This window comes from Nannospalax galili, unplaced genomic scaffold (assembly GCF_000622305.1).
Source record: "Nannospalax galili isolate Female #2095 unplaced genomic scaffold, S.galili_v1.0 scaffold788, whole genome shotgun sequence".
Classification (NCBI taxonomy): Eukaryota; Metazoa; Chordata; class Mammalia; order Rodentia; family Spalacidae; genus Nannospalax; species Nannospalax galili.
The window spans coordinates 2,385,407-2,408,839 of NW_008359996.1; the positions used below are offsets into that span (position 1 = coordinate 2,385,407).

At 52.8% G+C, this 23,433-nt stretch overlaps 2 protein-coding genes across 9 annotated transcripts in view; both read left to right on the top strand.

Annotated features, from left to right (window-relative positions):
* The first annotated feature begins 556 nt into the window (after window positions 1–556).
* Window positions 557–8,936, top strand: Sh2b1 (SH2B adaptor protein 1). 6 transcript variants are annotated; one of them, XM_008823960.3, is made up of 10 exons: window positions 557–734; window positions 2,651–3,678; window positions 3,976–4,077; window positions 4,292–4,383; window positions 4,495–4,670; window positions 6,528–6,731; window positions 6,914–7,125; window positions 7,256–7,477; window positions 7,877–7,976; window positions 8,157–8,936. In XM_008823960.3, coding segments are annotated over exons 2-10 (2,049 nt in total). In that variant the 5' UTR covers window positions 557–734; window positions 2,651–2,739; the 3' UTR covers window positions 8,159–8,936. The 6 variants fall into 6 exon arrangements, with proteins under 6 accessions (XP_008822182.1, XP_008822184.1, XP_008822177.1 ...); XM_008823962.2 differs by having other exon boundaries at window positions 7,256–7,424; XM_008823963.2 differs by lacking the exon at window positions 557–734 and adding an exon at window positions 771–1,047 and having other exon boundaries at window positions 7,256–7,424.
* Window positions 8,937–12,843: 3,907 nt separating this feature from the next.
* The window catches only part of Atp2a1 (ATPase sarcoplasmic/endoplasmic reticulum Ca2+ transporting 1), an 18,641-nt gene continuing 8,051 nt past the window's right edge, over window positions 12,844–23,433 (top strand). For 2 of the 3 annotated variants that reach the window (XM_008823967.2, XM_008823966.3), the window contains exons 1-9: window positions 13,140–13,441; window positions 13,746–13,763; window positions 14,121–14,203; window positions 15,594–15,698; window positions 16,824–16,962; window positions 18,617–18,697; window positions 19,465–19,550; window positions 19,699–19,996; window positions 20,157–20,323. In XM_008823967.2, coding sequence (XP_008822189.1) covers window positions 13,324–13,441; window positions 13,746–13,763; window positions 14,121–14,203; window positions 15,594–15,698; window positions 16,824–16,962; window positions 18,617–18,697; window positions 19,465–19,550; window positions 19,699–19,996; window positions 20,157–20,323 — 1,095 coding nt within the window. In that variant the 5' untranslated portion in view covers window positions 13,140–13,323. Of the gene's footprint in view, window positions 13,442–13,745; window positions 13,764–14,120; window positions 14,204–15,593; window positions 15,699–16,823; window positions 16,963–18,616; window positions 18,698–19,464; window positions 19,551–19,698; window positions 19,997–20,156; window positions 20,324–23,433 lie in introns of all 3 variants that reach the window. The other variant, XM_029559032.1, reaches the window with a different exon arrangement.

A 23,433-nucleotide genomic window follows, 5' to 3' on the forward strand; every position in this document is an offset into this window, starting at 1 on the left:
TCGGTTCTTCACTCCCGGTAACTTGCCTTGAACTCCAAGCTACACGTTCACCTTCTGATGTCCCCGAAGCACGCCCGGAACTTGACCTCACTACTGCTGCCCCCATCTTTACATCCCGCCTAAGGGGGATCCTCCTGGACCACCCGCCCCTTTCCTCAGTCCTTAGGCTCGGCTCGTCCGCTCTCATGGCTTCCCAAGGTCACCGCTTCATCCTCGCCCAGCTCCCTGGGGGCAGTGTCCGCGGGCCTCCTGGCTACAGAGCCAGGCGCTCTAGGCTGCAGCCGGCCCTTAGAGAGCGTGATCATCTCGCTGATTGCGTACGGCCTGCGGCTACTCTAGCCTTCAGCGGGGACTCGGGACTCGATTCACGCAAGCGGCTCCACGGTGGCGTCCTCTCCTCCGTCTGGATTCCCTCCCAGCACGCTGTGGTGGGACCCACCGCCGGCCCACGGGGTCCCTTTCAGGTGCAGGTGGAGCAGTCACCGAAACTCTAAGAGATCCACGTCGGCTTAGCGGCGGAAAGCTCGGGGCAGAGGTGGGGGGAGCGGAAGTGAAGATGCAGCGCCCTCCCTCTGGCCCCTCTTCTCTATGGTCGTTTCCTTCCGCGTCGGGAAAACCCGTCCTTGCGCATGCGCAGAGGTGGACTGGGAGCTCGTAGTGGAGGCGGGGGGCGCAGGGAGCGGGAGCGGGAGGCGCCGCCGCCGCCGGAGTTAACCGCAGGGACCGAGATGCTGGTAGGACCGGAACCGGAACCCCCCCTCTTCTAGTGCCTCTTCCCCCTCTGCGACCCGACCCTGGCGCCTTAGGAGCCCTGGGCGGGGGTGGGCGTGGGGGCTCGGGCTGCAAGGGCACTAGGCTCCGGAGAGGGCAGCAGAGCGGGCTGGCTCTCGGGAGGCTCCGGCCCCGGGGATGGGGCATGTGGAGACTGGCCAGCGAATAGGGTCGGGTCCGGGTGGACTGACCACAGGGCCCGCAGCGTCCGAACCTGGAGCGCAGCCTGCACCCTCCACCACCCGCCCTTCGGGAATGTCAGAACTAAGCCAAGAGGCAGGTGCACCGGGAAATTGTGTCTGAGTCCTTCTTGGCAGAAGAGAAACTGAGTCACCAGCTCAGGAACCGCAGGGTCAGCGGGCCTGAAGGGGGCTGGGCCTGCCGGTGGTGCAGAGGGCTGGGTGGGCCTGGGTGAACCGAGGTAGCCTTTGGCTGGAGACTGTCTCTGCTGTGTCTGCACCTCTTGGCTGGGTTCCCCAGTGCTCTGTGACTCCAGCATCTCTGGGCTGCTTCTCAGCGGGTTGGAGTTGTCCCTATGGTTGGAGTCATTTGAGCCTGTAGAACCTAGAGCAAGGAGGAAAGGAAGGGACCTACAGCCTGCCTGTGGGTTTGATCAGGAGGCTGAGATCACTGGTGGTTTGGGGAGACTTTCCTGAACTGCCCTGGGCTGTCACCTTGCAGTGTAGCATAGGGGAGGAATGCTCACCAAAGAGTCACCTGTTGTAAATTACATGCTCAGCTCTGCTACTTTTTAGTGACTTAGGGTTGTGACACCTTCAGAAGTCTTTATTTCTCTTTGAGCAAATGGGAACCTCAATTCCTTCCTCTCCCATAAAGACAGTGATAGTGGCAGTTATTCTTGTGTACTTACTTTGTGTCAAGCACTGACATGTTGCATTTAATTTCATTTTCCCGACATTATTAACTGTTTCACAGATACAGAAGCGGGGACTCACACAGCTAACAGGTGGCTGAGCTGGGGTCTCAGTCCAAGTTTCACAGGCTAACCAGCCTTTAGGGCACAGTCCCCATGGAGAGAAAAAAAATCTTGGGCCCCAGCTCCTTGTGAGGTCTTATTTATGTAAGGCCACTAAAGATTTGTCCTGACTCAACAAAACTATCTCTCCTACTGTGGCAATGCTGTGAGTCAACCCCAGAGTAAATTGGGCAACCCAAAGACTGGTTTGTAGTCAGTCCAAGTCTTCAGACAGTGCTCAGGTGCTGGGTTGTGGGATCAGCCTCACTTTAATCCATCTTTCATTCATTGGCATGGAAGAACAAACTTCCTTCTTAGAGCTGTTATGTGAAGCAAGGTGTCTAAACTTTGTAGTCCCAGCATCTTTTTGGCCCCTGAGGGCAGGGCAGTAGGAGCTATGACTGAGGCTACTCCAGCCAGTCTCTGGGGACTAGAGCCGTGCAGTGGCCTACAAAGTAGACTCAAGAGTTCTAAAACTTGTCTGAGCTTCTGTTTCCTCATCTGCAGAGCTCAACAAGCAGAATGTACCTTTTGGAACCCTCTGGAATGGCACATAGAAAATATGTGATAGTGAAGGCTTTGTCTTAGAGAAGGGACAGTGGTGATCCGGAAGAGTTCTTTGTGGTGTCAGTTGCTTCGAGGCCCTCTCATTCCTGGATTTCACAGCAGGGAGAGTGGTAGTGAAGACAGCAGGAGAGATGCAGGATAGAAATTGGGCCTGGCATCCCTCATCCCTGGGTTATGTGTGTGATGTGGGTGATGGAGAAGGCAGAGTGGTTTTGTCTTCCCCCATGGCTCCCTAAGGAGTCTGAACAGAATAGGAGTCCCTGGCTTGGGGTGGGATGGATTCTGGTCCTATCTCTGCAGAGACTCCATGGATGTGCCTCTCTTTTCCTCCTGCAGCTGCTGCCACTCACCCCGTGTCTTCTGGCTGCTTCCCTCTTTGCTGTCCCTGCCCACAGGCTCCCCCTGTCCTTCTCCTGGGGCCCATCATGAATGGTGCCCCTTCCCCGGAGGACGGGGCCTTCCCTTCTCCACCAGCGCTGCCACCACCCCCTCCCCCAAGTTGGCGGGAGTTCTGTGAGTCTCATGCAAGGGCTGCTGCCCTGGATTTTGCTCGCCGATTCCGCCTCTACCTGGCCTCCCACCCTCAGTATGCAGGGCCTGGGGCCGAAGCCGCTTTTTCCCGGCGTTTTGCTGAGCTCTTCCTGCAGCATTTTGAAGCTGAGGTGGCTCGGGCCTCAGGCTCACTCTCCTCACCTGTCTTGGCCCCTTTGAGCCCTGGTGTGGAGATACCACCACCACACGACCTGTCCCTTGAGAGCTGCAGGGTGGGTGGTCCCCTGGCTGTGTTGGGCCCTTCTCGATCTTCTGAGGACCTGGCCGGGCCCCTGCCTTCCTCAGTTTCTTCCTCTTCTACAACCTCTTCAAAGCCGAAGCTCAAGAAACGCTTCTCCCTTCGCTCAGTGGGTCGTTCTGTCAGAGGTTCAGTCCGAGGCATTCTGCAGTGGCGGGGGACTGTTGACCCTCCCTCCTCAGCTGGGCCCCTGGAGACCTCATCAGGCCCTCCGGTCCTAGGTGGAAACAGCAACTCCAACTCCTCTGGCGGGACTGGGACCATTGGTAGGGGATTGGCTAGTGATGGCACATCCCCTGGGGAGAGATGGACTCACCGCTTTGAGAGGCTGAGACTGAGTCGGGGAGGGGGGACCATAAAAGATGGAACAGGAATGGTGCAGAGGGAAGAGCTGTTGAGTTTCATGGGGGCTGAAGAGGCTGCTCCTGACCCAGCAGGAATGGTTCGGGGAGGGGCAGCTGGGCTGACCTCAGGGGGAGGAGGGCAGCCTCAGTGGCAGAAGTGTCGCTTACTGCTCCGGAGTGAAGGAGAAGGAGGAGGAGGAAGCCGTTTGGAGTTCTTTGTACCACCCAAGGTGAGCCCACAGGAGACTGGGTAGCTGGGAGCAAGTCACAGAGTAGCTGGGGTGGTAGGTAGCTCAGCCCTGCAGATACCCATGGCATTCACCAGCCATGAGCTGGTGAATAGCTTTGCTATCCTGAGTTTAAAGCTAACTGTGGGCTCCCATCAGTTGCTGTGGGAGGGACTGGGATAGCAGGGCTATTACCTCATCACTTCACCTAGGACACAGAAAGGAAGATGAATGTCTGGAGGGAGGGACAGCTGGCCTTGGCACATCAAATGACTAACTTTGACTCCCTTTCCCACCTAGGCGTCACGACCTCGACTCAGCATTCCCTGTTCTACCATCACAGATGTCAGGACAACCACAGCCCTAGAGATGCCTGACAGGGAGAACACATTTGTGGTTAAGGTAGGAGCCCTGAGCTCTGCCCCAGGGAGTGCTTGTGCTTGAGAGGAAGCTCTTGATATATTTAGGCAGGTTTTTGGGAGCCAGGGGCATGTATATGTCAAAGACTTTGGGTCTGTCCCTGGGACTTGGGCTTCTTGTTTTCCTCTGGGGTGGATGTGGCCTGTGGGCCTTCTGTACCCTGTTGTGGCTAAGTCCCCAACTCTTGGCCCTATAGGTCGAAGGCCCCTCAGAGTACATTCTGGAGACAACTGATGCACTTCATGTGAAGGCCTGGGTGTCTGACATCCAAGAATGCCTAAGCCCAGGGTAAGAAGTATACCTGTGTCCCTGAAGAGATCTGGAGGTGGGATACGGGAGCCACCTTGTGCCTCTCTCCTGGTGACTTTCTCCCCAGCGCTGTTTTCTCTGTCTTTGTAGACCCTGCCCTGCTATCAGTCCCCGCCCCATGACCCTTCCCCTGGCTCCTGGGACCTCCTTCCTCATAAAGGATAACACAGACAGTCTGGAGTTGCCCTGCCTAAATCACTCAGAGAATCTGCCCAGCCAGGATCTGCTGCTGGGACCCAGTGAGAGTAACGACCGTCTGTCACAGGGTAAGGTGGAGCCTTTGAGAGCTGCTGAGCCAGGTTCCTGCTATCAGGCCCACATTCTCTCTGCAAACTACTGGACACTCTGTTTCTGTTCCCTAGCTGCTCCACATACACCCCACTGTATTTAATCCCAGAACATAACCCTTGGGCCACATTTTGCCATTTAGAATCATTACCATCACCACCCCACACGGACTGGTCACAAACAAACTCCTATCCAGCCTGTACACCAGCCTTGTTCCATTTTTTATAAGTGTCCTGCAGGCCAACACTCTGTCTGGAAATAGTGGTTCTCTTCTCCAAGCTTCTGGAATACTTTGTGGACATCTTTGTTTTATTCTTGTTCCATGTCTCTGTGCATATGTCAGTGGCCTTCACATTTTCACTTTTGGCCTAACCAGTCACGCTCACATGCTAAAAGACACATATGTGCCTGGCCCAGCTCACCATCTAGACCCAACTTCCAGTCTACCCTTTCTCCCGACCTTTATTGTTTTAGTTCAGCTTCACAGTGCCTGGCCCCTAGGCTGTATTCTGGCAACAGAGTTCATCATGGATTGGAATCATTAGACCTAGAGTAGATCTTACAAGTTATCAGATTGCATGTAAAGACCACAGGGAGGAAGTGGATTTTCTGGGGTCACTTGAGGGTCACTGGCAGAGATAGGCTACACTAACCTGGCTCCTGAGCCCTTGTCCTCAATCCGTGCATGCCTGTCTTCTAAGCATTATGGCCATGTCTCTTGTCAGTCTAGGCCTGTGACTGGGTAGACATTCAGTCAGGCCCTAGTACATCAATGCTGCATGGGAGGCCCTGGAGTGGTTGGAGGAGTCACATGTTTCAGATGAGCTCCTTGGTCTCTCTGGGTTCAGTCTAGCTGAACTAGTAAGACATTACTCCCAATAAAAAGTAGGTCTCGAAAATGGAGAGAATGCTTAATGTCCTTAGCGAGCATAAGCAGGATGTACCTTGGGAGCTCAGGAAGAGGAGAGCAAGGGAGGGGAAGAGACAAAGCGCTGAACAGAGGATGTGAGATGAAAGAGTAGCTTGAGGGAAGCCAGGACCCTCGAAGAGACCTGAGGTGGGGAGGCCAGGACTCGTGGGCAAGGGGTAGGCTAGATGGGCCAAAGGGAAGACTCACAGACACAGGGAGAGTAAAAATCAACTAGATTTGACTTACGGGGATTAATAGGAGGATGATTTTTTTTTTTTTTTTTTTTTTTTTTTTTTTGGCTCAGGGGGAAGAAAAAAAAACTAAATTTTTTTTCTGGGGGTTATAAAGGGGAGGTTTTTTTTTTTTTTTTTTTTTTTCTTCTTTTGGCACTGAGGCGTGAACCCAGGACCTTGCTCTTACTAGGCAAGCACTCTTAACACTGAAGATGTTGTCAGCGTTTTGTGAGACAGGATCTCACTTTGCAGCATAGGCTGGCCTAGAAACCTCCAGCCTCTGCTTTCTGAGTGCTTGGTACAGGAATGTACCACCTGACAAAGAGGATTTTTGATGCCTCTCAAGAGCTGGGAGTTTTGCCCTCTAAACAAAGGACTCCTTTCTAATGTAAACATTTTTGAGGGATTCTGCCCCTGGCCCCACCAACCATTGCAATAATCTTTCAGCTGTTCATTCAGAAAAGACATAGGCACATTTGGATTCTAGGATCTCCTCGCAATAACCACGGTCCCTCAGCAGTGCAAGAAGTGTAAGTCAGAGCCATTGGTAAAATCTATCAGGGTCACTCCTCCAGAGGTGTGCGGGGGCTGGGCACACGAGTGGACAGCCAGCGGGAAATGGGCAGGAGCCCAGGTCTGCAGAAGAGGAACTTGTGGCATTCTCAACTTTTTCCTCCTCCATTTTCTTCCAGGGGCCTATGGGGGCCTCTCAGACCGGCCCTCAGCATCCTTCTCTCCCAGTTCTGCCTCCATTGCCGCCTCCCATTTTGACTCAATGGAACTGCTTCCCCCAGAGTTGCCCCCCCGCATCCCTATTGAGGAGGGGCCCCCAGCAGGGACAGTCCATCCCCTTTCAACCCCCTACCCTCCCCTGGACACTCCGGAAGCAGCCGCAGGTATCGGGTGCATGAGTGTCTCCTGGCTGGTACTCCTGCCTTGGGAGCTGGAGGGATCAAACCTGGGAGGGGCCAGTGACCTGGGTGGGAAGGGGCACCTGGAGCGGGAAAAGGCTGCTTTGTTTTCCCAGGATAGGGGAAGCCTCTCTAACACTCTGGTCTCCCCTCTCTCCTTTCTGAAGGGTCATTCCTGTTCCAGGGGGAGTCAGAGGGAGGCGAGGGAGATCAGCCCCTCTCAGGATACCCTTGGTTCCATGGGATGCTCTCTCGACTCAAGGCTGCCCAGTTAGTGCTGGAAGGAGGCACTGGCTCCCATGGTGTCTTCTTGGTACGTCAGAGTGAAACAAGACGGGGTGAATACGTCCTTACTTTCAACTTCCAGGGCAAGGCCAAGGTGAGTGGTCCTAGAGAACTCTATTGGGCAGTGTTACAGGTGGATCTTAGAATACCATTGTCCAGGGGAGGAGGGTTTTATAACTGGCAGGGGCCTAAGCTCCCACCTCACTTGCTCATCCTGCCTTCAGCACCTGCGTTTGTCACTGAACGAGGAGGGTCAGTGCCGGGTCCAACATCTGTGGTTCCAGTCCATTTTCGATATGCTTGAGCACTTCCGGGTGCATCCCATCCCTCTGGAGTCTGGAGGCTCCAGTGATGTTGTCCTTGTCAGCTATGTGCCCTCCCAGCGGCAGCAGGGTGAGCAGAGCAGGTCTGCAGGGGAAGAGGTGCCCGTGCACCCAAGAAGTGAGGTGTGTGTGCCAGGAAGACGGGGTGGGGGGCTGGAGGAGAGGCTCTATTAGTGGGGAGCAGGGTAGCCATGGCACCTGGGCAGGGGCCTGGAAGGGACAACAGAAGGCTGACAGGATGCAGGCAGGCAGAGGCTCCTCTGGGGCCATGGGCAGTAGAGTTGGGTGGTGCATTCCCATTCCATCGGATCCTCCGCTCCATCATCGTCTGTCTCCTGGACCTGTCCTCCCTGGCCTTGTCTTTGCCCTTTGTTACGTGACCTTCCTCGGGCCTGCCCTTTTGGGGGATTCATGGTCTGATCCCCCACCTTCCTCCCTTGATGTCTGATGTCCCTGTCTGATCTCTCACTTTCCCCCACCCCATCGTCCCATCTGTCCCCACGTTGCCCCTCCCCCCCCCAGGCCGGGAGCAGGCTGGGAGCCATGCAGGGGTGTGTGAGGGCGACCGATGCTACCCCGATGCCTCCTCTACCCTCCTGCCCTTCGGAGCGAGTGACTGTGTGTAAGTGTGGTCCTCCTCTCACCGCTACCCATGATCCATCTTCCATGGAGGGGGGTTGCTCAGGAGATGGGGTGTGGGGGAGATAGCACATGGTTCCTGGGGGGAACAAGTGAAGGGGAGGCCACTGCAAGAGCTCACCTCCTTCCACAATCAGTGTGTCTTCTTACCATTCCCATCCAGAACCGAACACCTCCCGTGACCCAACCCAGCCCCCTGAACCCCCTCCATGGACAGATCCCCCACATCCTGGGGCAGAAGAGGCGTCGGGGGCGCCAGAAGTGGCGACAGCCACAGCCACAGCAGCCAAAGAGAGGCAAGAGAAAGAGAAAGCGGGCAGTGGAGGGGGCCCGGAAGAGCTGGTCCCCGTGGCTGAGCTGGTCCCCGTGGCTGAATTGGAAGAGGCCATAGCACCAGGCACTGAGGCACAGGGTGTTGCTGGCTCTGGTGGGGACTTGGGGATGTCCCTAATGGTGCAGCTCCAGCAGCTACCACTAGGGGGCAGTGGAGAAGAAGGGGGCCACCCCCGAGCCATTAATAACCAGTACTCCTTTGTGTGAGATACCTGCCCACCCTGCATTCTATTCCTCCCAGCCGTAGGTTGTGAGACTGGCTGGGTAGGGACACAGAAAAGAGTGGGACTCCCCTCCCCACATGCTTCCTGACCCTTGTCAGCCAAGGGCTTGTATGTTGGTACAAGCAGCGGTTCAAGAGCCCTGTTACGTCCCCAGTTAACTACACTACAGGTGCCCCTGCCCCATGGTCGGGGACGTGGGCTCCATTATCTCCCCAGGAGCTCTTACGGATAGCCCCACCCCTGAGGGCTGTTTTCCCCACTAATCACCCCCAACCCGAGCAAGGGTGAGGGGGAAGGGCTGTCAGTTATATTAAGGTGGTTGTTGTTGTTGTTTTAAACAAAATGGAGAAGCATAAATAAATAAAGGGTTTATCTCAGTTCCATCACGATGGCTGTCTGCAGTTGAATGTGGGACATGGAAAAGGCAGTTAGGGAGCTCCAGAGCTGAGGCCTGAGGACTGGCCTGGGTCCAGTCTCTTCACATGCTAATCAGGCCTTCAGGGCCACTTCTGTAGATTATTTGGTTTGCTGGGTGGTGAGTGCAGAGCTCAACAGTGCTTCTTGGAAGTTCCAGTATGTTCTTTGTTCAGGGGTGAAGGTGTGTTTTGAAATAGCATTTTATGTAACCAAAGTGCTTGTAATCCTCCTGCTTCAGCCTCCTGTGTGCTGGGATTACACCTTTACAGCCTGCCAGCTGGTTCTCTTAAAGGAACAAGACAGTGAAAGATAGGATGTATTATCACCAAAGACTTCCCTTTACTGATATTTATTTTTGAGACAGGCTCTCACTATGTCATGCTGGCTAGTTTGGAACTCACTAGGTAGCCTGGCTGGCCTGGAATTTACAGAGATCTTCCTGCCTCTGCCTCCTGAATGCTGGGATTAAAGGAGTGCTCCACCACACCTGGCTTTACTGAATTTTTTAGTGAAGCTTCCTACCCTAGGAAGAAAGTAGACAAGAGATAGAGGGGTCACAGTGTTGGGTGACATTTAATGTGTCTGTCAGAGTCCGACCTGCAGAGGGGCCCAAGGCCAAGCTAATTTGTCCCCTTTGTCAAAGCCAAGCTGGGGCCTACAGGACAGAGTACTGGCTTTGTTCTCATTTGCTGTGTGACAAGGGGCAAGGCATAGCCACTCTGGGCCTTGGTATCGTCCTCTGTAAAGTGTGAAGTTTCATCTTGTTCTGTCAGTGCTGCTAACATGGTTTGGCTTCAGTGTTTCTATTTCTGCTTGAGTTTCATATAAATGTTCAAAGCTTCCCTTGAAAGTCAAAAGATCTAGCTACCTGAGTCTAGCTTCCACACCTTCCCCAGCCTGCCGGTTCACTTCCCTCCCCTGAGACCTGGGCTGTGGACATGAAATTTGCAGCCACCCCTACCATGGAACTCCCACCTTTTTTTGTGGGGGGGATCTTTTTAAGACAGGGTCTCCCTGTAGCCCCAGCTGGCCTGGAACTCAAAGAGATCCGCCTGCCACTGCGTGCCTCCCAAATGCTGGGATTAAAGGCATGCGCCACTCTGCCCTGGTATAGGAACTCCCATCTTTAAACCTGGACTCTTGTTTTCTGAAAGCTTCTTTCTGCACTGCAGCTGAGCCCTCCTCCAACAGAGGGCACCCTGGCTTCCTAGCTTGAGAGTGGGGGTGGGTTGCCAGGAAGAAGGCAGGATCTGAAGACTCCCACTTCCTACTTACTGTGCTGGGGCCCTCTCTCTACCTCATGCCTCTTACCTCGGTGTTTCCCCTCCCCCTGGGAAAGTAGAGCAGCCACTCACTCTTCTGTCTCTTAGCCTCTGCCCCACCTCCAGGAGGCCCTACCCATGCTTATGACCTTGCTATTCTGGGCCTTGTGTCTGTTCTATGGGGAGATGGACAGGAGACAGCTGGGCTCACAGGCCACCTTGGATGGGGGCTGGTTGGGGGAAGCCTGCTGGCTCTTGTTTTGCTTCATCCCTGGGGCTCCCCAAGTCTTGGCCTTGACTAGATATTGGATTGGCCCTGTTGTGGGGGTGGGGGTGGGGTTGGAGACCTGGGTGCTGTGTGTTCCATGTGAGATAGTTAGAAATGGCCAGCAGGGCTGTGACACCTCAGAGTGGGCAGGGCTTGATCCTCCTAATCTAGTGGCAACTGGTGCTCAAAGGCTCCCCTCCTGGGCATTGCCAACCTTGAGGGACCTGCCACCCTGAGACAACACAAAGGCACCATCCACTTCACCAGTTTGCCAAGCCTTGGTTAGAAGAGCCCAAGAGACAACTAGATGAAGCCTGTCTTTGTGGAACTGGTCAGGGCTGGGCAGACTATGCCTCCACTCCCTTAACAATCAGGCCTCTACCCCTTCCTCAGCTCCAGAACTCAGGCTCCAGAATTCAGGAGGGAGCCTCTACCAGTTCAGGTCCATGATCGTCCACCCCAGGTTGTAGTGCTGGGAGGTGTCCTTTGTAGTCCTGGGCTGGTGGCTTTCCCTCTCTGGACTTCATTTATCCCTCTGGGAAGCTGGGGGAGGTAGAAATGAATTACCTCAAAGGGCCTCATTGGCAGGAGTGTGCCGTGAAGACTGCCTCCTTCCCTCACTGACTTCTTGTCCCTCCCCCTCTCCATGTGTGGGCATTCCTGCTGCTGGGAGACAGTGACCTTGTCACTCCTCCAGGTGCTGCTGGGGAGAGTGCCAGCCAGGGCCCAAGCCTCTGGCCTGAGGTGAAAGGTGCTGGGCCAGGTGGAGGTGCCTGTTGATGTGAATCCTTACATTCACACCCCATTGTCTGAGCCCCTCCACCCCAGGTCACAGCAGGACTCTGCTCCCAGGGAGGGGTTTGTGGGAACTGTGAAAAGAGGGCGGGAAGAACACCTTGTCCTCACGTCACCCAGGCTGCCCTCCCCCAAGTCCAGGCCCTGTGAAGCAGGAGGCCCAATCCTTCATTTCTGGGCATCCCTTCCCCCAAACAAGTAGGACTTCTTTCTGCTCTGCCCTGCTGTGCTGCTTGTGCCATTCTTGTGCAGGAACTCTGGCATAGGAAGTGTTCCTTGGTTATTTCAGGGAAACTGAGGCCTGGGCAGAGAGGGACTTGTGCTCCAGGGTCACAGGCTGCTGGCCTTCGCTGATCTTTTCACCTTTTACTCCCAGGAACCATCTCTGCCTTGATTTTGTCCCTGCTTGCACATCCAGCCCCATTTTCCCTGTCTGCTCCTCCAGCAGCTGCCCTGGTGAAAAACCAAGACGCCCCCATGCTGGAGCAGGGTGGGGAAGGGCGCCACGCAGCAGCTGCTTTTCAGAGGAAGCTGACACCCAGGCCAGCCGCTCAGCAACAACGTGTAGCTTTGCACCCAGCCCCTGGGGCACCGCCCACCTGGCTGCCCCTGCCAGCGCCCTGCTGTTTCTTTTCCCTCTGCTCCTCGGACTTCCCTGGCGGTAGCAGCCTCTGCTCCCTCTGCATTTAGCTCTGTTCTGTCCTCATTTCTCTGTACCTGCCCTCTACCCCAGGGGTCTGGAACCTCTGCTCTATCCAGGCTTCAGGGGCCCTGCACTTGGGCCCTCTGGTACTGGGGCGGGGGGCAGGCCCAGCTCCAGAGCACACCTACCAGGCCCCATCCTCACTCCCTCTGAGGGTAGCTTCATCAAGGCCAGAGCAGAATGAGGACCGTGCACCTTGGGTCAGCCATGAAACCCCTGGAGTTAAAGCCCAGTGTGAAATGAAGAGATCTTTCTTCCCCTGCCCCACCCTGAAACACTTATCCCTCCCCCTCTGCCATCAGCACATTCTGTAGCCTCTTGGGTTACCTGGCTGTCTGGGTGTCCCATTTTCTTTGGTGGTGGGGGGGGATTCCCTGTCAGTTTGGTGGGGGGAGCTGAAGGCTGTGTTCCCAGAGGCTGAGCTAAAGCAGTAGTGGGGATGCGGGGGGGGACCGACACGACATGGGGATGGGGGTTTGGGGAGAGACAGGCAGCCCTGGCTCTGCTCATCAGGGCCTGGACACTAAATCCCTTGTTGATGGCTGTAGCAACCCCTCCCTAGGGTAAGGTTACTGTCTTCTGCCCTGTCCCCTTGACCCTCTCCCCTCCCTACTTCCCCTTTTCTTTCTAGAGCCATTTCCTCTGTCCCCCGCAAGATGCTCTCCCCTCCCCATTGGTCCCCCAGAAAGCTTGGAGTACCTCCTCTACTCTCTAAACACACTAGGCAGGGGAGGAGACTGTGACAGTGGAAAGGGGTTCAGGATGGATAGGACAGGAAAAGGATGAGAAGGGGAGGTCAAGGGAGGAAGATGGCTTTAAGGAAAGACCTGAGTCGGGGAGGGTGAGTTTGGAATTGGAAATTTAGTGTAACTGGGGGAGGGGGAGTTGAAGCCACTGAGGGAGGGGTCAGTACCCCATAACAGAAAGTAAAGTTCCTGCCCCCCTTCCCTGAGGCTGGAGCCACCTTTGCTTCCCACATGAGTGACATCTCAGGCTGCAGCCCCACTGTTCCCCTCTGTCAGCAGAAATCTCTCTCTTCTGACCCCTCCTGCTGGGGTCTCAGCCAGCCAATCCCTGATCTGGGGGAAGGGGGAGTTTGCACCCCCCCACTCCCTCATAAGGATCAGCTGGGGGCTGGGGGGGTGGCCGGCTGCTGCAAGTGGGACTGGGGTCAGAGCTTTGTGGAGGGAAGAAACACCTGGGGGGGGGCAGGCAAGAAAAAAGAAGCCCAGATTGACAGGCAGGTGGACAGGTTGAGGAGGTCCCCCAAGGAGTGAGAGCCCCCCAAAAGGAACACATCGCCCCCTGGCCCCCAAGAAGGGAGCAGGATGGAGGCCGCACATGCAAAGAGCACAGAAGAATGTTTGTCCTACTTTGGGGTGAGCGAGACCACAGGCCTCACCCCAGACCAAGTTAAGCGGCATCTGGAAAAATACGGCCCCAATGGTAAGTGTCCCTCGGGAAAGGCTGGTGTGGCTGCCCTCCTCCATTACCCCCATACGGGAGGGAGCTACTCTCTCCAAGGTTTGGTAGGAAAGAGCTGCCCAGTGATCTTGTTGTAGAGGGAGAAGGATACTAAGAAAATGGGGTTCTGAGATCTAAAGTTTGGGAGGTTTTATGGGATGACCTTGACCCTCAGATGCCCTTTTGATGGCCTGATTCCCTTACCCTAGCCATAAAGTCCTGGGGGGTGGGGGCTGAGGCTGAATACCCAATGAATATGTCCTTTTCTTCTTTTTTTCCTGGGTAGAGCTCCCTGCTGAGGAAGGTAAGTTACCTGAGCCTTCAACCCTCATAAATGACCCCCGCTCCTATGTGCCTTACTCCCTTCTCCCTGCCTATAGACCCCACACCCCTTACCAAAAGGCAGATAACTCTAAAGCTTAGAGTTCTGGGTCAGAAGTCTCCAGGCACTTTCTTCTTGAGGCCTCCCACCCTTGAACAACTTACCACAGATCTGAATAGCCTTTTTGGCTGCTTCCTCTGCTTACACTAATGCCAAGCTGCCTGCCCATCAATCTGGGGACCCAGAGCACTCTAGACCCTGGATCCAGCCTATCCAGAGTTCCAGACCTTCATCTTTTAGATCTCAACCCCTGGGATTCTTCCCCTTGCCTCTTCCCAGGCAAGTCCCTGTGGGAGTTGGTGGTAGAGCAGTTTGAAGACCTCCTGGTGCGGATCCTTCTCCTGGCTGCCTGCATTTCCTTCGTAAGTGCCAAGGGCATCTAGGGGTTGTCTAAGGTGTGATGTGGGGGATCAGGGTCTGCTCACCGCCATCACCATCCTGGATCCCCTGGTCCAAGCCCTGAGCATCCTATTTTCCATATTGGAGCTGGGGGGTGCTGTGCTGATTTGCATCCTCCTCTGTCCTCTCCCTCACCCTGCAGAGAGGTTTTATTTTAAGCTTTAAGAGTGTTCTCGGCCAAAACACTGAAGCTCCCAGCTTCAAGGTCTTCAAGGGCTCGGGTTACCCCCCTAAGCGCAGGCTCCCGGCTGTGATGTGGGCTATAGTGCCCACTCTGGGGCCACTGCCACTCCCCTCTTGGCTTGCCCTGGTTGGTCCGGAGTCTGCTTCACCAATCCCTTAAGGGCCTGGCAATCCTGCTCCGCCCTCTTCAGCATGTGATGCTGATTGGCCAAAAGAAAGCCTTGTTAGAAAAGCGGGAAGGTGCTGCTGATGCAAGGATGACAATATGTCCCCCCAACTTTGCACCCCTCAACTGTCTCCAGGCTTTGCCCCATCCCTACTCTCATTAGGGCTAGAACTTGGGGTCCTACTTTTCTTCATCCAGCCTGATTCATCCTTACTTCTTGTTGGCCTCCTTAGACCCCTTGCAGCCCTAGGCCACCCCTATCCCCTGCTATATCACTGGTATCCACAGCCCCTGCTGCTGGCACCCACCATTCCAACAGCCTGTCTTGCATTTTAAATTTCTTTAACATCTTAACACTGTTGTAAGACAAGACAAAATGCCATCCTGCCCCTTGTTCTCCTCTGTGGGGCCTCATGAGCCCCTGAGCCCAAGCTGGCAGGGCCTCTCTCCTCTCTTTTCAGATTTGCTCCTTGACATTTGCCTGTGGCTTCTGCCTGGCAATGGCAACAGCTGGGGTGGGGTGTGTACAGGAGGCCCTGTAACCCTATCCCCTTCCTGCTCCCTGGTGAAATTAGAGCTTCCATGCATTGACCATGGGGGAGGGCTGTGGGTGGGCTGGGCCCTTTGAGCACCACAGGGATTTTCCTGTTGAGCTTGCATCCCCATGGGATGGATGTGACTGTGGGGGTAGTTGACCCTAGGTGTCCCCTGAGATTTGCTTACAAGTCAACAATTCAGTCAGAGAAACCTGAAAACATTCCCAGTTAATTCCCACAGTGTATATGTCTGTGCTGCTGATTCGTACTGTATCACGGGGTGGCTGGGCATGCATGCTCTGAGTCCTACATGAGTAGAACTTCACACAGATGTGGTTCTGTAGTTGCCTGTGGGCCCCATTAGCCCCTGCACACAGTCTGACCTCTGTGGTGGTCTTTGGACGTCTTCCATGTTCTTTAGTCATTTGAGGGCTTTGTTACCTGCTCTTCTCTCCCTTTCCCTCTCAGGTGCTGGCCTGGTTTGAGGAAGGCGAAGAGACCATCACTGCCTTTGTCGAACCTTTTGTCATCCTCTTGATCCTCATTGCTAATGCCATCGTTGGCGTCTGGCAGGTTAGCTTTGACACTTCTTTCCTCCTGTCTCAACACTGAGCATGAAGCCAAGTTTCCTTCCAGTCTCCTCCTTCATCACTTCCCCTGGCCTTACCTGCTCCTCTGATCTTCTCATCTAGCTTGGCAGTGACATCATGTGCTGGAGAAAGTTGAGAAACACTGCCGTTTGCTGACTCTATAACCCTATGACCCTAAGCAAGTTCCTCATCTATGAAATAAAGCTAATAATCTAGGTGTGGCGGTACACACCTATAATCTTGGCACTCTGTAGGCAGAGGCAGGAGAATCTCCAAGGCTATATAGTGAGACCTTGTCTTTTTGTTTGTTTGTTTTTTGATCTTTTTGAGACAGGGTCTCCCTGTAGCCCCAGCTGTCCTGGAACTCACTATGTAGACCAGGCTGGCCTTGAACTCACAGAGATCTGCCTGCCTCTGCCTCCCAAGTGCTGGGATTAAGGGTGTGTGCTATCATGCCTAGTGAGATCTTGTCTTAAAAAAAAAAAGATACACTTGGTGGCACACATCTGTAACCCCAGTATTCGGGAGGTGGAGACGGGGGAATCAGGAATTCAAGGACAGCTTTAGCTACCTAATGAGTTTGAGGAAAGTCTGGGTTACATGAGACCCTGTCTTGAAAAGGAAAGGAAAGGAGAAGAGAAGGAGGAGGAGGAAAGGAGAAAGAAGGAGAAAGAAGAAGGAAAGGAAAGGAAAAGAAACAGGGCTAATAAGTGGATGCCTCAGATTTGTGGTACAATTCCACAGATGAACATGATCCCGTGTGGCGTGCAGCAGGAACTCAATAAATCCTAGTTTGAGTTCCTGCTTCCTCTGACCTTACCACTACTTTCCTTGTCTCTTGCTTTCTGGTTTTTCATTCCTTTCTTCACCCCTCCTAACTGTGTTTAGCTCAGATGACATATTCTGCAACATACACACCTGCTGTCATGCGGGGTTCTCTCTGCTTCCCTGTGCCATTTACACCTATATCAATCTCCTCTGCTATGTCTCTGTTTCTGCTAGAACCCCGATCCCTGCTCATCCCTCCCCACGCAGCTAGACCAGTCTCCTACCATTCCAGAACTTTCTTCCTCATCTGATCCTGCTCTTCTCTGTCCTTGTCCCCCAGGAGCGGAATGCAGAGAATGCCATCGAGGCACTGAAGGAATATGAGCCCGAGATGGGGAAGGTCTACAGGGCTGATCGCAAGTCAGTACAAAGGATCAAGGCTCGGGACATTGTCCCTGGGGACATTGTGGAGGTGGCTGGTGAGTGCTAGGAATGAATGGTCGAGGAGGGGAGGCCTGAGGCCAAGAGGAAAGCAGGGGATGGTCAGCCTTGATCGTGGTGCCCAGGAGAATGGTGGTGTCTTCTTCTCCTTCCCAGACTCCTCAGGGGTCACCCCAGGACATTCAGGCCACAGTACCCCCTCCCTGTTGGAGTCTCAACAGGAACAGCCAGTCCTGTCCTAGAGGCTGCAGACAGACCCCCCAGTTACCCCTCCTCTCACCCAGCACTTGCAAGCAACAGGTGGAACCCACTCCCTGCCAATGGCCCATCTCCACCCCCTCCCAGGCCTGGCTCCCCACTCCTTCCACCCACCCCAAGCTTGGTCAGCTTTCAGTCTTGACCTCTCAGTGTCCTTGAGGCCTTGCAAAGGGGGAAGGAGCGAAGGTAGAAGTGGGGGGGGAGCAAAGCTTAAGCCCCCAACCATGTAAGGGCAACTCCTAGTTCTGTCCCAGCTTGAAGCACGGGACCTAAAAGGAGGGAACTCAAGGAGGGCCCTGCCCCCCTGAGGGACACTTAATGCCTGCCCAGGGAGGGGCGGGGCCGGGTGGCTAAGATTACTGGGATTCTGCCCCCTTCAGCGCTTTTTATATTTGCCCTGTGCAGGCCTTACCACCTCTCTAGGTCTCTAGCCTGGAGAATGCATCCTTCCAAGCCTCCTTCCCTCACACTATGTCACCCATGTTACCCTCCACACCATATCACTGCTGGGGAAGGCATGAAGAGGAGGGCCTATGGATTGAGGACCCTATAGCCCCATTACAGGGCAGTCCTGCTATGGTGACAGTTTCGAGTCAGCGCCATGAATGTCTATAAATATCACTTGGGCTTGGGTGACAGGGTATTTGCCTGACTCCATTGCTGACCTCTTCCTGCTTCCTATGGCACTGGAGGAGTGATCTTAGAAACTAAGGGAAAGGAAAGCAGGTGAACCTTGTGCTCAGTACCACCCATAGGACCAAGGAGGCAGCGCCCTCCCCTAAAGGTCTCTAGGCTGGCAAAGTATCCTCCTCAGACATCCCAAGTTGCTTTTGCAGGCTGGCGTCCCACTTTCCCTCTGACCACCTGAGCCCTGACCCATGCCCTCTGGAGCGCTCCCTCACACTTCCCTCTGGGCACTCTTTGTTTCACATTCCATTTTCGCTCTTGGTTGACCTGGATTTAATCAGCCTTCCCCAGCATCCGTCTTGTTCTCTGATCCTGTCACCTTTTCACTTTCCTCCCACACACCCTGTTTTCTCTGAGTTAGGTATGTTCTTGGCTTTCCCCGCTTCACCTTTCTGTTATCTCTCTTTCTGTTTTGCTGTTTCATTCTGTTTTAGCCGGATTGTCTCCCCAATCTTCCCTTCAGAGTCATTATTCAGAGCACATTTCATGAGTCCATACTACATGCCGGAAATTTTGTGAGCTTCCCTTCATAAGTTCACAGATAGCAGGAAGATAAACATTCAACAAACCAACATAGGAATGGTGTCATAGGTGGCAAGGGTAGGGTGGCATGGGAGATCTCAAGCTGAAGGCCTGATGAAAGCCAGGGGTGGATGCTGTAGGATCTGAGAGGTGGATGAGGCAGAGTTTGGGAAGAAAGAAAGATCCATTGCCAGCTGAACTCATTCTTCTCTCCCCTTTCTGTAGTGGGGGACAAAGTCCCTGCAGACATCCGCATCCTGTCCATTAAATCCACCACCCTCCGCGTCGACCAGTCCATCTTGACAGGTAGGCTGACCCAGGTAGGAAGATGCAGTGAAGGAGGAACTAGGAGGACAGACAGAGATAAGGTCTCAGGTGAATGAAGGATAGTCCAAAGTAGGGCCACTTCCTGGCTCCTAAGTAGCATCATCCATGCAACTCAGCTTGCAGTATGTCCTAAGTGTGTCCTAAGGGACTATGGGGGAGGCATGTGTGCCTTTTCTCCATATAGCCATCACCCCAATCCTTCTATATAGACATAGGAACACCCCCCACCCCCAATACACACAACTGTCTTGTCTCCAACATCCTGAAAAGTCCTCAAATGAGAAACCAAGATTCTGGGACAGACTACGGAGTTTGGTCACACTTGAAACTGTGACTGCCCCTGTTTCTGTTGAGAAGGAGAGAGTGCAAAGCAAGATTGGGCCCACAGTGGGAGGGTCATTGGTGAAGGAGGCCACATCCCAACAGTGGTCCAGGAATGTGTTCTGAGCCAACAGCACAGCGCCACAGCCAGCGGCTTATTTGATTTTCACCAGGACAAGGGGAGTAAATAGAAGTTGAGCAATCAAAGCATATGCTGTTGGGCTTCGGCCATGGTTTTTTGACCCTTAAGTGCAATGGATTTCCTATCTGCCTCAGGCATCTTCCTCCAGAGGCAAGACTTTGCCAGGGTGGTTGCTTGGTCTTTGCCAGGGCTTGTTCTGTGGATCAGGAAGGAAATCAGTGTCACCAGGAAGCCATGGAGAAAGATATGTTACCTGAAAGCCCCTTTGGCCCTTTCTCCACAGGAGAGTCTGTATCTGTCATCAAGCACACAGACCCCGTCCCTGACCCCCGAGCTGTCAACCAGGACAAGAAGAACATGCTTTTCTCGGTGAGCAGTCTGGGGCCAGTTGTCACTTGCCCAGCCAGAGGACCTGGTTTGGGAGGGAAACCTGGCAGTGGAAGAAAAGATGAGGCTCTTACCCTGAGTCACAAAGACCACTTCCTGCCTGATTCCTGCCCCTTCCTCACCTTTCCAGGGTACCAACATTGCAGCCGGCAAGGCTGTGGGCATTGTGGCCACCACTGGTGTGAGCACTGAGATCGGCAAGATCCGAGACCAAATGGCTGCCACTGAGCAGGATAAGACCCCACTGCAGCAGAAACTTGACGAGTTTGGGGAACAGCTGTCTAAGGTCATCTCTCTCATCTGTGTGGCTGTCTGGCTTATTAACATTGGCCACTTCAACGATCCTGTCCATGGGGGATCCTGGTTCCGGGGGGCCATTTACTACTTCAAGATTGCTGTGGCCTTGGCTGTGGCGGCCATCCCAGAAGGTAGGGCAGCCATTCCTTCTGTCATCTACTCATCTCATCTGTAAAGACTGTTTCCAAATAAAGTAACAGTGACAGGACCCAGGGAGAAGAACTTGATAGCTGACCACACTAGGCCTCCATCCTCCTGAACTTCACTCATGCCATCGCCCCATCCCCACAGGGCTTCCTGCTGTCATCACTACCTGCCTGGCCTTGGGTACTCGCCGGATGGCAAAGAAGAATGCCATTGTGAGGAGCTTGCCCTCTGTGGAGACCCTGGGCTGTACCTCTGTCATCTGCTCTGACAAGACAGGCACCCTTACCACCAACCAGATGTCAGTCTGCAAGGTCAGGAGCAGTGTAGGCAGCATGCCAAATCAGAGCCTGCCTTGGTGGGGGTGGGGGTGTGTGTGTGACATGAGCTCTCTGAAGGTGGGCTTCCGTATTGGTGGCTTTTCAGCCTGGCCTGTGCAATGCTTGAAGGGGAGAGAAAGCACCATCCTGTGAGTGAGGAAAAGGATTAGCCAGACAGCTTGCTATGGCCCCATCCCTGTGCCATGTGTCATCTCTGGTCCTCCACCACACCCCATTTTAGGGGAGGTCTCATTAGCCTCATTTTTCAAAAAGTAAACTGAGGCTCTGGGAGATTTGGTAATTTGCCAAAAGACACATAATTATAAGTAGAGGAGCCAGGCTGGTAATCCCAGCACTTGGGAGGCAGAGGCAGGCAGTCTCTTTGAGTTCGAGGCCAGCCTAGTCTACATAGTGAGTTCTAGGCCAGCTGGGACTACAGGGAGACCCTGTCTCAGAGCCCCACCCCCCCAAAAGAAAATTATTTGTGCATTTATTTCTATTTTATGTGTATGAGTGTTTTGCCTGTGTGTGTCCAAGTGCGCCCATGCGTGCAATGACCTCAACAACCTGAAGAGGACATTGGATCCCATGGATGGTTGTTAGTTGCCATGTGGGTGCTGGGAACCAAACCCAGGTCCCCTGCAAGAGGACCTCTGAGCCATCTCTCCAGCCCCACTAAACAGGATTTCTTAAACCATACTCTTTTTGCTTTGTTTTTTAATTTATTATTATTTTTATTTTATGTGTATGAGTGTATTACCTGCATGTATGTAAGTGTAACCATGTCTTATAATGCCCTCAGAGGTTAGATGAGGGCATTGGATTGACCTGGAATTGGAGTTATGGACAGTTGTTAGCCAGCATGTGGGTGCTGGGACTCAAACCTGAGTTCTCTGCAAGAGCAGCCAGTGCTCTTAACTTCTGAATCATCTCTCTAGCCCTATGTTTTGTTTTGTTTCGGATTGTTTTTTTGAGACAGGGTTTCACTTTGTGGCACTGGTTGGCCTGGAATTCCCCTGCCTCCCAAGTGCTGAGACTACAAGCATATGCCACCACATCAGGCTTTAAACTGTGTTCTTAATAATTTCTATGCCTCAGGTCGTTGGCATTTGAAAGGCTTCTCAGTAATAGATCAATATAGCATTTATGTCTGTTTTTTTTTTTTTTTAATGTACTGGCGATGGTACATAGACCCTCATCATACTAGGAAAACACTCTACTACTGGGCTGTATCTTCAGCCCCCCAGTGTAATATTTTAAAATATGTAGTATTCTGTCTTTTTTTTTTGGTCTTTTTGAGACAGGGTCTCCCTATAGTCCCAGCTGTTCTGGAACTCACTATGTAGATTAGGCTGGCTTTGAATTCACAGAGATCTGCCTGCCTCTGCCTCCCGAGTGCTGGGATTAAAGGCATCCACCACCAATCCCAGCAGTATTCTGTTTTAAAAACAGAAGAAATACCACTGGTGGTCCATGCCTTTAATCCCAGCATTTGGGAGGCAGATACAGGCAGATCTCTGTAAGATCAAAGCCAGCATGGTCTACATAGTTAATTCCACCCCTACTGGGGCTACAGGGAGACCCTATCTCAAAACAAAACAAAACAAAAACAAATGAATAAAAAACTCTAACCCCGTCCCCCTAAACACCAAGAAAAAAAGCATAAGATTACAAAAGAAACAAATTAATTGAAATATCATTATCAAAATATATATAAATAAATAAACTTTTAAAAAATATTTTATTGTTCTTTTTTGTTTTGTTTTGTTTTTTTGAGATAGGGTCTCCCTGTAGCCCCAGCCAGCCTAGAGCTCGCTATGTAGACCAAGCTGTCCTGGATCTCACATAACCACCTGCTTCTGCCTCTCGAATGCTGGGATTAAAGGTATACACCACCATAACCTGGCTAAAAAAAATTTAAAAGCAAATTTGACAACACATGCTTCTTGATTAAATAGGAAATTCCAACTGTGGGCCTAAGAGCTATGCAAATGTCAGAGCAGTGATGATGTAAAGGATGCTCTCTTGAGATGCCTTCAACAAGGGCGATGTGACAGAAAAATATCTGTGATCCTACTGATTACAAAGCCACAGATTTTGTTTCTTTCTTTTGTTGAGATTTTTCTGTTGCCTATCCTAGCTTTGAACTGTTGGCCTCAAGTGATCCTCCTATGTCTGATTCCCAGTGGCTGGGCCTGCAGATCCGTCCACTGCATTTAGTTCAAAGTCACAGGTTTTGCTAATACTAATGTGATCCACTGACTGTATTCATAGCTGGAAGAAAATGCTAAATCAACTCTCTCTCTCTCTCTCTCTCTCTCTCTCTCTCTGAATTTACTATGTAGCTGAGGCTAGCTTAAATTCATGATCCTCCTGCCTCCGCCTCCCAAGTATTAGGATTACAGCCTATGCATACCATGCCTGGCATCACAGACTTTTTCAGGGGTCATCCATGGATGCTAAGCAAAGAGTCCCTTGCTTTATATAGAGTTCTGTGGAATATTGTGTCCATGAAATATACATGGCTGCTCTGTGGCTCTCCCCAGATAGAGCTCAGTGGCACGGTCCTTACCTAACTTGTACCAGGCCCTGTATTCCAGCCCTAACACCACAAAAATGAATGAATGAATGAATGAATGAATGAATGAATGAAAGCCAGACACAGTAGTGCATGCCTGTAATCCCATCATTTAGAAGGTGAGGCAGGAGGATTGCCAAGAGTTTAAGGCCAGCTTTGCCATGACACGGGTGCACTTACCTACATGCAGGCAATACACGCATACACATAACTGTATTCCAGCCCTAACACCACAAAAATGAATGAATGAATGAATGAATGAATGAATGAATGAAAGCCAGACACAGTAGTGCATGCCTGTAATCCCATCATTTAGAAGGTGAGGCAGGAGGATTGCCAAGAGTTTAAGGCCAGCTTTGCCATGACACGGGTGCACTTACCTACATGCAGGCAATACACGCATACACATAAAATAAAAATAATAAATAAAAAATGATGCTCTAGCTGGGTGTGGTGGCACACGCCTTTAATCCCAGCAGAGGCAGAGGCAGGTGGATCTTTGTGAGTTCGAGGCCAGCCTGGTCTA